This window comes from Pholis gunnellus (genome assembly GCF_910591455.1).
Source record: "Pholis gunnellus genome assembly, chromosome: 23".
In the NCBI taxonomy this organism is placed as follows: Eukaryota; Metazoa; Chordata; class Actinopteri; order Perciformes; family Pholidae; genus Pholis; species Pholis gunnellus.
The window spans coordinates 6,298,838-6,311,182 of record NC_136550.1 but is presented as its reverse complement, the minus strand read 5'-3'; the positions used below and the strand labels follow the sequence as shown (position 1 = coordinate 6,311,182).

Here is a 12,345-nt window from a genome sequence, read left to right as displayed (position 1 = left end):
ATGAAATTATCCTTATATTTCTATTTCTACTTGTATGGATAAATGAGAGAATTAAGAAAATGGAAAGCAGAATTCTGTTCAGTTACCTTACCCAAAAAGATTTAAGTGGTTGGATCAGACCATGTTTATGAAACTTGATATGATCTAAAGATAAATGCTGATGTATCTCCTGATTAATAGACCAAAAGGGAACTGAGTACAAGCATCAAGAAAAGAAAAAAAAGAGGATGAACCAGGAAGTTGAGACACATGACACGTGAACTCTCCCACATCTCAAGTGAACTGTCTCTAACTTTCAAATGTCACAGCTGTGGAGATACACCGAGGAGATACTCTTACTCACAGAAAGGTATGAAATGACCATCTGATTCATTTACTACTGTTAACATAAATAATAGTTTTGGTACATTTGTTTCATGGATCTTCAGCTGGAAAAACAACAACACTTTCCTATTTTGAGCTTGTTTTGTCATTATATTAGATGTATGCTAACTATTCTTGCAGTTAAAAGAAGTGCAACATCATAAAACCTGCCATTTATTTCTTAGGAAAGTTTAGGCTACAGTGAGTTCGATAGTGGAGCTATTTCACCACTATAGTTTGAATGACGAGCACTTCTTGTGAAATATCCTGGCCGTATATACAGACTGTTATACAGTACAGCTGATGTGTCTGTCTCTCTTCCCTTTGACCCTCTCAGATTTATCACAACACACAATGTCCTTCCCTCAACCTTCCAAACCTCCAGCAGCAATAATACGTGAGAGGAAAAGTCATGCACCTTTGTGTTCATATTAGATTAACCTCATGTATATAAAATATCCCGTCCTGTCTTCCCTCAGTATGTGCCCAGGTTATTATGGGTATCCTGCCTATTGCTCAGCTAGTAGTAGGTAAGTGAATCAAAAACACATTTTGAAGTAATTGTTTTAATTGTGAATTGCAATAATTCGAAGTAGACGAGGCAGGTGAAGTGATGCACCATGTGTTCTACAGGAGCAGTGTACCAGAATGACTGCCCAAGGCAGCCCTACATCCCCATCTATGTGCTGGTGATGGGAGTCGTCTCCCTGCTGACCTTTATACTCTCCTTCCTGCCCTGCTTCGGAAATCTCAGCAAGGCCTTGAGCTTCTTCGTCCCTCTCTTTGTCTTCTGCTGGTTCATCGCTGGTAAGCTTAAAGAATGGAGTCTAACCAATGCACAGTCAGTGCTATTTTTAGCTTCTTTCAGCTCTTTGTTTTAGTTTTATGGTCTCCTCCGCAAAATCAAACTGTATAACTATTTGATATAAATGGTCAGTTCCTTGACACAAGTGTCTCAGCCTAGAATGTAGTGTCTGCTAACATGATAGCCACCACAAGTTTATAAGGCAATAATGTGTCGTGGAGTTTTTCTGGCCTTAAGTGACCGAAGAATTGATGAGCACAGCTTTAGATAGAGTACATTAGGTAACTGTGAGCTGAATGTTTCCTGAGTGCAGAGCAGTTGTTTAAAGCTAGCAACAAGGTTATCGACTAGCTTCTGAACATAGCGGAGCATTTAGCTAAAGTTCTAGATATTTCTCTGTGGAATTGGTGGAGAAACACGCCTTAACACTACAGAAAATGTGTTCACTTCTGTGGAAATGAATGATTTTCTTTGGTTTTCTTTTTCTCAAGGAAATGTGTGGATTTACTCCATCTATGAACCCAGCTTCAACAAGACAGTATCCAACATGGATACCTACTGCAACAAGACCCTCTACCTGTTTGCTTTCTGGACCACCAACCTGTTCTACATCCTGCTCGGTTTCAGCATTTTCATTAACTGCTGCCCATGCCTTCTGTGCGCTGCTGCAGGTTAAAAGACAACAAAACAACACACATGGAGAAGATGTGATGAAAGTAAACATGGTAGAAATTCATCGGCGTTTGTGCATTTAATGTACATTTTGCAAGTAGATTTTTTTTTTAACTCTTGAAAAGGAGATTCTTAAATCACCAGGATCACAGGGTTTATTTTTTATGCATCTTTTATCCCAGAAATATTATATTTTACATAGATAATACAATATAACACTTAATATGTTATGTTTACTTAAAATGTATACTTTTCACAACTGTATTTGACTATATAAAATGTTTGACTTCTGGTAATCAAGTCTTTGCTCTTTGTGTAAAGTTACAAGTTTTTCTGAAAATCTGTCAGACAACAAAATACTATAAGTACCGCAAGAGCTCTATGGGTTTCAGGGCGTTACAGTTTATTTTACAAACTCACTTTTCCCATTTAACAAAACATGCATAACTTCCTGTTGTATCAGTGTGTTATGCTGCCTTAACACAAGCAGCCATATAAGAACTATGGTTTGAATAAACACAATCTGAAGATGGGGCTGATTTCAACTACTTTATGTGCTACTGGACAGCCCAATAATAATATACCATCATTCATTAGTTGATTTATATTTTGTATTACTAATCTAAACCGGCTATAAAATAAATATAGTGGAATACAATATTATCCTCAAAAGTCGACTGGAATATGGCGTATAGCATAACAGCGACACTCAAGTAAAGTACCTCAAACTTGTACTTGAGTAAATGAACTAAATGCCTCAGCCTATTCCTCGGCTTGTGCTGGTTCATCACTGAATATTGTGTGCTGAAACATCAATTTTGCACACGACTGAATAAATAGCCGTTTGTTCATTGCTGCTCAGGGAGAACCCATAAAATCAAAGCTTTCTCTTCACGCACTGCAATAATAACAAACCACTAGATGTCCTCTACGTGAACAATAGGTTTTTGAACGGCTTTTAAACATTGGTAAGGTGGATGACACATCAGCGGTGGATGAGCACATCAGCTGACAGCGTGAACTCCGCTCTGGGCATGCGCGCTCCTGAGAGGTGGAGGTTTGGCATCTCACGAGGCGCGGCTGTCACACAGAGGGAAAGTTAAACTCCCGACTCAAGCAAAGGTAAGTGTCTGAGAATAAAACGTCAAAACAGGGACTTTTCACTGCATGGCTACTACTGGCTACTATTACTACTTACACAATTATTTTAATTTTTTTTGGGGTTACATTTGCAGTTTTAACCGGTGACCATGACTCCAGAAGTTGACTTCATGTCGGGGGGTTGGGGCGGGGTGGAGAACGGTTAAGGTTTGCGTAAAATGAGAGGCGAGGCCGCTTACGTTGTCTTTTTTAGGTTTGACGACCTGAAAAGAAAAGGCTCAGAGTTTTATTGACCCGTCAAAGATTTAAAAACAATGTTGACATTGCATAAATAAAACACAACTATTTGTTAATACTTTGAAATTGGACCAAACCAATCACTGTTTCAGCTTCACATGCGTCTGTTTTCATGTTGTAAGCGCACAGGTTGTTTCTTGTTGTAGATTATTGCTCAAACCTGCTTTGTTGGGAACGCAGTCAAACCTCTTGCCTGTACTTGAGAGTATTCTGTCGTCACACAAGTACCGTGTGAACGTACAACTGAGTCTTGAATTCAAACTGTGTGCAATTCATGTCCAGTGGCCGGAGATGGACGTTGTAAGAATTCAGGGTTCACCCCAAACTTCATGCCCCAACCTTGGAGAGATGTATTCCCATTCACAGCAGCTATATGCACGATTTTAAAAACATTTTGAAATGATAGAATGCCCTAAAATTCTGCACATCATTTGGGAAAATCATGATGAGCCTCTTTTTTCAATTGCAGGAACTCATTGCATCTCGCCTTCAGGTGAGCATCCCCAATACTCATGATGTCAAACACCGACGTTATTCAACCCCACACACTAGGTGAGATCAACTGAACCATACACATTCCTGTTTATAGTTTCATCATTTGGTTTTTGTTTTGTGCAGAAAGGAGGCTGCAGGTGTCCGCGCGTTCATCTAATTGTTTTCTTTCTTCTCGCAGCATGTTCAAAGTTGATATTGTGTATCTTGCCCGTTGCTCAGATTGTCATCGGTGAGTGAGCGATTCACATTCAGACATTTTATTTGTGTTATTTGTTCCACTGAAATCTTATATTTACAAAATGTTTGAAAGTCAAAATGTATCCGCATTAAATTAAATGCAACTAATCTCCTGTCATCGACCACGTGTCCCTCAGGTGCAATGTATCTGCATGACTGTCCGCGGCAGCAAAACATCCCCATCTATCTGATCGTGGTGGGAGTCTTTGAAATGATGCTGTTGGCGCTCTCCTGCCTGCCCCCCGCCAGTCGGCCTACCCCCGAAGACGGCACCCCCGTAGACAGAACCCCCAACCCGCTCAGTCAAGTCTGCACGGCCTGGAACTCTTTGATATCTTTGTTCCTCTTCTGCTGGTTCATAGCTGGTGAGTTTAAACAGCGGCGGGCTGACGAAGGAGCTCACGGGAGGGAAGCACGACCAAAGACAAAGTGCAAGTTGTAGTAACGCGTGTTGGCCATTAGATGTCCATCTATGTCTTCCAGAGAGCCCCACTGCTTCTTTGGAATTGACACGGCTGCACACAGACCTCTAAGGTGGACGTGTGAAGGGAGTTTAAAAAACTGGAAATGAGGATGTTGAAAGGAAACACACTCCTTCTCTAAAAAAAATCACAGCTTAAGAAACCAGCCCAATGAGGTTCATTATACGTCTTTTGATACATATTAGGGGCTAAATGACATACTAAAGGTAAGTCGAAGACACTGCTGTGGCCCCTGGGTGGTGCCATGAACCATTTATTTCTCACCTCAGGTCGTGTCATCTCTCAGCTCTTCAAAAAAAGCCCCATAAATACAGCAAAACTGATATGTATTTGAATAATTGACGCTGCTCAAAACAATTGTCTGGAATAAAATCAAAGTTGGCTCAAACATCTGCAATACAATCAAATCATTGGGGCGTAGCGGGGCCGTCGTCCTCTCATCCAAAACAGGAAATGGCAGCATAGTTATTCTCTTCTCTTTCTTGCCTATAGGTAATGTGTGGATATACTCTATTTACGAGCCCAACTACATCAAGAACGCAACAAGTGCGGATCCGTACTGCGACAAGACGCTCTACCTGTTCGCCTTCTGGACCACCACCGTATTCTACATCCTGCTGGGTCTGTTCCTGGCTCACGGCTTATGTTTCCTCCTCTGCTGTTGCCTGTGTTGCCAAGCCATCGGCGCAGACGACGAAGTCTAGAGACAAAACAAACCAACGAGGGGACGGGATGCGTCTAATGAGGCTGTTGATTGGTTGATATAGTGCAACAAAAGACTAATATGTTTCATCTTAACGCCTCCCATGTCTCCTAGTGGCACTTAGTTGCACAGCCTTTGTTTTGACAGCCTCATTTAGATACACATTTAACTCCAAGATGCTGTAGATTAGTGCCGGGTGGTATGACCAAAAAGTTGTATTGCGGTATTTTTTACGATTCTGGCGGTTTCACGGTATATCACGGTATTTCTTTTTTAGGTTTATAGTGGCTTACTCTACTGTCAGGAGTACATCGAATATAAAAACATTTTAATGTCATGTATAAAGGCTTTGATTACTATCGGGTTTGCTCGTTTGTTCGTATAATGTTGGGATAGCAGTTTGGCTCAAGTATTTTCGCAAAGCACAACAGGTAACCCGGAAAGTTTCCTCTAAAATCTAATCTGAAATTAGACAAATCCCATTGCTTTGGGCTGGGGGCGTGGCCAAGCACAGGATGAGGGTTAGGGCTAGATGAGAGGAAATATGGAAACTTTGTGCCAAAGGTCTGCATATTTACCTTAATTGAATATGTACAAATAGTACAGGATTACCAAGTATTTAACCCTTTGTTTGTGCTTTGAGAATTACACAGCCTGTCTAATTTGTGCAAGTTTAGCGGCTGCAAAAGCTGCGCAGTCCTTTTGTGAATTCATCCCAGAGTAGCTGGCCTAAATGTGTTCCTGCCAGCTGCAGCCACACAATCCCCACACACACCTGCTCAGCTGCTCCTCATTCCTGTCACCCAATATACGTCAGCATCAGAATCACATGTTTAATTGATGTGCATCTTTTATCACAGAAATATTATAATTTACATACAAAATACAAAATATAATACTTAATGATGTATGTTTACTCTTCTTTAAAATAACTTTCACGACAGCATTGCATTATGTAAAAAATAAGGTTTGGATATTACTCATAATATTTTCACTCTTTTTAGTTAAGTTACATGTTTTCAGAGAGATAGTCAGGGCTGTCCGTCCGATTGGTGGGCTGGGCTGAAATGTCAGCACGGTTTGCGCAAGAGGTTGGCCAGTGCTTTGGCGTGGATGGGCTTATAGAGGAGAGAGAAGCTGGAGGGGCTGAGAAGGCCGTTGCCCTGTGCGTCGACTTTTCCCATCAACACGTAGTTACGGCCTGAACAAGAGAAAAAATGTGTTAGAATTTGTCAAATACCGGATCATGCTCACCCATGGATTGAATTAACGGACACATGTTGTTTGACTGAAATAATATACTCTTCCTGTAATAGTCATAATGTGTTACAGTAATTCATTCCAAAAGGAATCAAACAAAGTCACAATTGCATCCCAAATTAAATTTGTAATCAAACACTTAACTATATTCATTTCTGCCTTTTAATGACTAGGATATATTGGTTGGAGAAAGAATCACATCGTCTGCATACAATGAGAGTTCATGCTATGTTGTAGGTCATGAGCCAAAATGAAGCCAGAGGAAGTAAATGTTAGACTTTATATATATTGCTATTGGATAGAGCACCATTTTCCTTCATTCTTACCTTTTTATAATACTAAAGATGATATTTTTTTTACGTTATTTTCAAGAATTGGTAATGTAATTGATTTCTGATCAACATTTAGTGTTATTAGTAAGATAGTAAGATATTCATGTCAACTATTTCACAGTTGATGCCATGGGCACATTTCAGTCAGTACACATGTTTGGTGTTTGTAATATCCAGAGACAGACAAAGGCTGTAAATACAGATAGTTGTACCTTTGATTAGCCCGGGGCATCTCTTGCAGGTGGAGGTCAGTGTGACCGACACGATGGGCCCTGATTTGGTGATGTTCAGTCTTCCCGCCTTGTAGGCCTTGATTAGGAACACCTCAGCTGTTGCTGAGCCCCTCGGACCAGTGGTCAAAGATGTAACCTTACCCGCAATCACTGAAAGAGAGAAAAATATAAGAGAGAAAAAACAAAATGCAAAGAAAGAGAACAGGGTTTGCGTAGTATTTATTTTACAAATCATGCACCAATTATTGTTAAACAAAAAAATGTAGTCAAGATATTGAATTCATGTGTCAGGACCAGAGGTTAGCTGACAAGACTCACCAAAGTCATTAGGGCAGAAGCTAGATTGAAGAGTTCCTGTCCTCTTACAGGCTTGTGCACACAGTGGGTTCAGAGGTAAAGCTAAAGGAAACGCACATGGCAAGAAACACGTGATAAGCACATTAAATTGCTGCTCGATTGCAGGTGTGCACGTATACATATGAAAGCGAAGTGCAGATTGTTAACTTAAAAATCAATTACTTCCACTCACGTTTCTTGCTCACAAAAGGCTTCTTTGTGACCGTCTTGCTGACTCCAGGTTTAAGTGTTAGTTTAGGCTTAATCTTCGGTTTGGCTGTTGGTTTAACTCTGCTCTTAGATGTTGGCTTTACTCGTTTGATACCGGGTTTTAAGGTGGGTTTGGTCTTCAGTGCAGGCTTACGTGTGGGTTTAGCCTTGATGCTTGGTTTTAGCATTGGCTTGATAATCTTAGGTTTGGGTGTAGGTTTAGCTCTAGGTTTAGATCCAGGTTTAGGTGTGGACTTTTTCACAGGTGCTTTGGGTGTGGGTTTAGCTGGTTTTGGTTTAGCCGAGGGCTTGACTGCAGGCTTGACGATAGGTTTGCGTGGTGGAGGTTTCAGCGGTATCTTCACCAGTGGTTTTTTGGCTGGTTTCGGTGTGGGTTTAGGGCCAGGCCTTGGTTTGGGGGTTGGATTGGTGGGTCTGCTTGGCCTCACGACTGTTCTTTGTGGCGTCGAGGTCGTCTGAGGTCCATAGATGAAGTCCCCCCCAGCTGTGGGCGCCCGAGACCCTCGGGGCACGCTGGAGTAGTAGGCCATGAAGCCATCTGAGGTCACGCTGAGGTCGGAGACGAACTGGACAAGAAGCTCGTTCCCATTTGTCACGATTGTTCTACGTAAGGGTCGACAAAATTAGAGAGGAAAAAGGACAGGTGGAGGATTACCAAAAGGGGAAACGTTGGCAGAGCTCAGCTGTAAGCCATGTCTTTAAAAATGCCTCTTTTATCACCAATTTCTGATCAGTAATCTCACCCCGGGGACCTGTCTCCGCAGAATCTCCCAATCCGCCGTGAGTTATCCCTCTCTCCCCCGTTAAACAATGCCACATAATCATAGCGACAGTACGTGTCAGGCTCCAAGTCCAGCTTCATAAACTTCACCTCGATCACCTGGGGAAGAGGTGGAAATAAACATAAAACATGGCAGTACAAACTATGAAATTTACGACTGGGAATTAATTATGTGAGCTGGTATATTCCCCGACGAGCTTTCATGAATCCAGCACAGTGCAGACATACAGTACAGTTGGTAGTGGTGGTCGTGGAGGAGAAGGGCCAGACTTCTGAAATACAGAAGAGCATTTACTCTCTCCCTCGCTCTCGCTTCCTTCCCTCTTTCCTTACTTTCAATCTCTTGGCACATACGAGCACACCTTCAGGCACTCAATGAAGCCTTTCATTTGAACTTCGTCACAGGGACGTTGTCACACACTCGCGCACACACACGTACGCTACATCGGGGACCGGAGGTTTAACGTTTCCTCGTGACGGGCCCCTTAACTGCTATTTTAATTTCTCCTTCTCCTCCTGCAATAACTAGCCTTATGCAACACAACTAGCCCCTCACCTTTTGTGTATGTCAATCTAAAATATAACGATAGTATTGCTGATATTTTTCTACTACTCTAATGAGGATACAACTTTTTTAAAAGGAATTTTTTACCCTTTTCCAACAAAATGTTCACCATTTGCTATTAACCCAATTCAAGTCTTTTTTACAACATACAACATTTAGGAGAACCCACCGTGCTCCCAGATAACCAATCAAAGTAGAAAATTAGTGATTTGCTACTTTGCGTTTGCTCCTTAACAACATTCAGTATTTGTGAGGAACCGTCGTTGTTCTAAGTTTTATATTCCACTCGGAAAGTGGAGGCTAACTAGCCTAGCTACTTAGCCTAGCCTGCCAACATTAGCGCTGATTCTCGCTAAATAAACAAACTTAAATTAAATAGATTTGTGTTAAAATTGTCACTCTTTAAAAGGGGATGTTTTAGGTACACAACTAGTAAGAAATACAAAGTGCAATACGATTGGCTTACATTGCTCGGCTCTACGGAGATGTGCCAGGAGCAGCTGATGCCTGCTGGGTAATTAGAGTTGGGCCAGTTGGGTGTCTTCACAGAGCCCTGCGATTTAATCAGACGTCCTCCACAGAACTGGTTCTCTATGGGAATACAAAATAAACCAGATTTTAACCTTTTTCAAACAAGGAAAGGATTTTTTTTTTTTACTGTGTTCAAGCATAAATCCTGCAGGTGCATCTGTGAACTGTTTTTAGCTTGTAATTATGTAATTATGGATTTTTTGGGGGGTATCCTTAATTGTTTTCATAAACCTGGTAGATTTTTGTGATTTTTTTTATTCCAGAGATGTTTGTGTTTCTCTTTCTGAACATAAACAAAACACCAGAATATAGTTTCATGACAATAAAAAGCTTCCATCCATCACTAGAAAACCACCAGATAAAACCGTGTAGCTTCATCTAGTTCTTCGTGGACTACATCTTTCTATGTTGTTGGGGTTACTTGTCCCCACCTTCCACATGGGGCTTCCCTGCGCTGAAGGAAGCGAGAAAGCCTCTTCCTCCAGTGGATTCGTCTGACACCATCTCTAACATCATGGTGTTGGAAGTGGCGATGAGCGCGCCGGGCCGGAACGTCCCACAGAAACGACCCAGCTTCTGCACCAAGCGGGTGTGACCGTTGTAGATGTCCAGGTAGTCGTAACGACAGGTGGGGTCAGCCTCCATGTCGAAGAGGCGGAAGGACAGCATTACCACGTGACCCTCTGGGACCTGGGGGGGGGGGGACAGGTGATGCTTTAAGAAAAGTTTTTAGCAGTTTTAGCCTCAGGTGACCACAAATTATGGCAAGAATTTTATCATTACGTTATGGTGCAGCCATGATATACATGGAGTTTAATAAAGGCTGCTTCACAATTCCTTAATTCCCAACATAGTGTGTTAAATAATAAAGTCAAATGTTTGAATTAATCTGAAAAGGATTAGGAGGATAGTGTGTTGTTGTTGTTGTCCTGCTTGTCATGTTAGTGCAGACCATCGGGTAATTAGTAATTAGTGAGAGTGAAAACAGGTGTGTATCATGAGGTGAGAGGAGGTCTAATCAGCCAATAATGATCACCTGTGTAGCTTTATGATGCATGATCCGACTCAAATGATAGCAGCCACGTTGGGGCACGTTGAGTTTGGCTTAACGGTGTAGGGATTTTTAAAAGTGACTCACAGTGATGTACCAGGTGCATTTACTGTTGGGTTTGTAGGGACTGGGGAATCCTTCACTGGCCACGATGTCGGAGTCGGTGACCAGGTGGCCTCCACAGTGGAAGGTAGGCCTAAAAAGAGTATCACACAACCACCATCAACTACTTTTAACTTGATGTACTGCACTGGAAGAAAACACGGCTTTACTAAGAGTATTGAGGCAGAGCACACACACTTTTACATACACGCTGAAAACCACAGTGGCACAGTCTGCCTCTGTTCTCTGACTCTGGGGAGGTTCCCAATGGACTCTCCTGATTTGTGTTTTTTCTTCTTAAAAAGTTGGTCAAACCAAGCCAGGAAGACTTTCAATATACTGTTTATGTAATGTGAGCTTTCGCCACACACTGACTGTACCACAAGAAGGTTGTCGGCAGACGAAAACAGGTATTTACTTTGAGCAGACATGGCACTTTCAACACAGCCCGCTCACACATGACGTTTGGTGAAACGCAGATCAAAGCAGGGCAAGCCTCCGCTTTTAATTTTGCATCACACTCGTTAATTTAAATGTTGGCTGCTCTTTTCAGCTTGTCTCCTTTTTAAAATCTGCTGCATTTGATCATCAAACTTGGCTCCGTCACTCCAACTTTTTGTTGTTTTGTGCTTGTTTCTTAGAGGAAAAGAGGCCAAAATGCATTGGGAAGACGACATCTACTGATTTAACGCTCCCTTTTAACTTTTCTGTCATGATCTTCAGGCATAATGTTGGGATTTTTGGTACTGTAATGCCACATTTGGCCAAAAACAAACAAACAGTGGCGTCCCTCCCTTCTGACCCTCTTTGGAGTTGGACAGCCCACAGGCATTTGTTTGTCTCTCATGTTCAATTTACACCCTGTATGTGTGAGGAAGTAGCGACAGCAATGCAAACAACGTGTTCAACAAGCATTTCCAAAAATGAAATTCAACATTTTCTGAACCTAAACTGTGGATTTAGAGGATAAAAGTCAGATTTTTTACTTTTGTGCAGTTAAATCACTGAATTGGTTCTATAGAGCATGCTGTCGTTTTGTGTGTTTACGGGACGCCAACCACATCCTAACACTACAACCTTCTATTTCTACTGCACTTTCTATAATCACAATACTGTAACCATGCAGGAGGGAGAAAAAAATCCCACACAGTAGTTAATCTAGACCGATGTGGGCTTGAAAACGGCATGCCACATGTGCACAAAACAGATGCACAAGAGGGACATTTATAGCCATATAGTTGGCATACATACCTGAAGACATTTAAAATATTTAAAATCTCTCACTGACCTGGTGTAGTTGCTCTCACTCTGAGCTTCGGTCCATCCCAGTGTCAGAATGACAAGAAGGCACACTGTCCACACCCTGTCCTCCATCCTGCTGTCCTTCCGAGGTTAGGAAAAGACGGGAGAGGAGAAGAAGAGGAAAGAGGGAGAATAGGAGTGGAGGGCGTGGTGGAGAGACGCAAGGTTCAAAAGGGGGAGGAGGAAGAGGAGGGAAGTGGACACGATGGGTGAGGAGAAGGTGTGTTATGGAGGGAAGGAGAAGAAAGGAAACGGCGAATGAATGTAATATTGAGAGGACAGAAGGCTGTTTGATACAGGTTAACATTAATTACACTGACTCACGGCCAAAAGCAATGTATGTACAGTTGAAAGTACAGTGTGCTTATGTTCCAGCTCTGTGTTGTTGTTTAACAGGTAGGGTAATGGAATATATGGAAAATGTGTGCGTTTCTGCAGGTGTGTCTGCTTATGGACAGAGTACAAC

General features: G+C 41.9%; 3 protein-coding genes across 3 annotated transcripts; 2 read left to right on the top strand and 1 right to left on the bottom strand.

Annotated features, from left to right (window-relative positions):
* The first annotated feature begins 283 nt into the window (after nt 1-283).
* LOC306715082 (transmembrane protein 272-like) lies at nt 284-2,130 on the top strand. The gene is made up of 5 exons (XM_079185312.1): nt 284-349; nt 701-760; nt 843-893; nt 997-1,170; nt 1,660-2,130. The coding sequence occupies exons 2-5, from the start codon at nt 718-720 to the stop codon at nt 1,842-1,844; spliced, it is 453 nt and encodes a 150-aa protein (XP_079041438.1). The 5' UTR covers nt 284-349; nt 701-717; the 3' UTR covers nt 1,845-2,130.
* Nucleotides 2,131-2,944: 814 nt separating this feature from the next.
* Nucleotides 2,945-6,210, top strand: LOC306715030 (transmembrane protein 272-like). The gene is made up of 5 exons (XM_079185249.1): nt 2,945-2,962; nt 3,708-3,731; nt 3,953-3,962; nt 4,108-4,335; nt 4,945-6,210. The coding sequence occupies exons 4-5, from the start codon at nt 4,113-4,115 to the stop codon at nt 5,154-5,156; spliced, it is 435 nt and encodes a 144-aa protein (XP_079041375.1). The 5' UTR covers nt 2,945-2,962; nt 3,708-3,731; nt 3,953-3,962; nt 4,108-4,112; the 3' UTR covers nt 5,157-6,210.
* A 12-nt stretch (nt 6,211-6,222) lies between these two features.
* Nucleotides 6,223-11,951, bottom strand: pcolceb (procollagen C-endopeptidase enhancer b; the record flags this gene model as incomplete). The annotated part of the gene is made up of 9 exons (XM_079185248.1): nt 6,223-6,356; nt 6,960-7,130; nt 7,299-7,379; nt 7,510-8,150; nt 8,291-8,427; nt 9,360-9,484; nt 9,856-10,114; nt 10,563-10,671; nt 11,866-11,951. 9 exons carry the CDS (start codon nt 11,949-11,951, stop codon nt 6,226-6,228), a joined length of 1,740 nt encoding a protein of 579 aa, XP_079041374.1. The 3' UTR covers nt 6,223-6,225.
* Nucleotides 11,952-12,345: the final 394 nt, after the last annotated feature.

Coding starts and splice junctions, on each gene's coding strand:
- LOC306715082 (XM_079185312.1), top strand. CDS start 718: ATGTCCTTCCCTCAACCTTCCAAACCTCCAGCAGCAATAATAC. Junction 761..842: donor ACCTCCAGCAGCAATAATAC/GTGAGAGGAAAA, acceptor GTCTTCCCTCAG/TATGTGCCCAGGTTATTATG. Junction 1,171..1,659: donor CTTCTGCTGGTTCATCGCTG/GTAAGCTTAAAG, acceptor CTTTTTCTCAAG/GAAATGTGTGGATTTACTCC.
- LOC306715030 (XM_079185249.1), top strand. CDS start 4,113: ATGTATCTGCATGACTGTCCGCGGCAGCAAAACATCCCCATCTATCTG. Junction 4,336..4,944: donor CTTCTGCTGGTTCATAGCTG/GTGAGTTTAAAC, acceptor TCTTGCCTATAG/GTAATGTGTGGATATACTCT.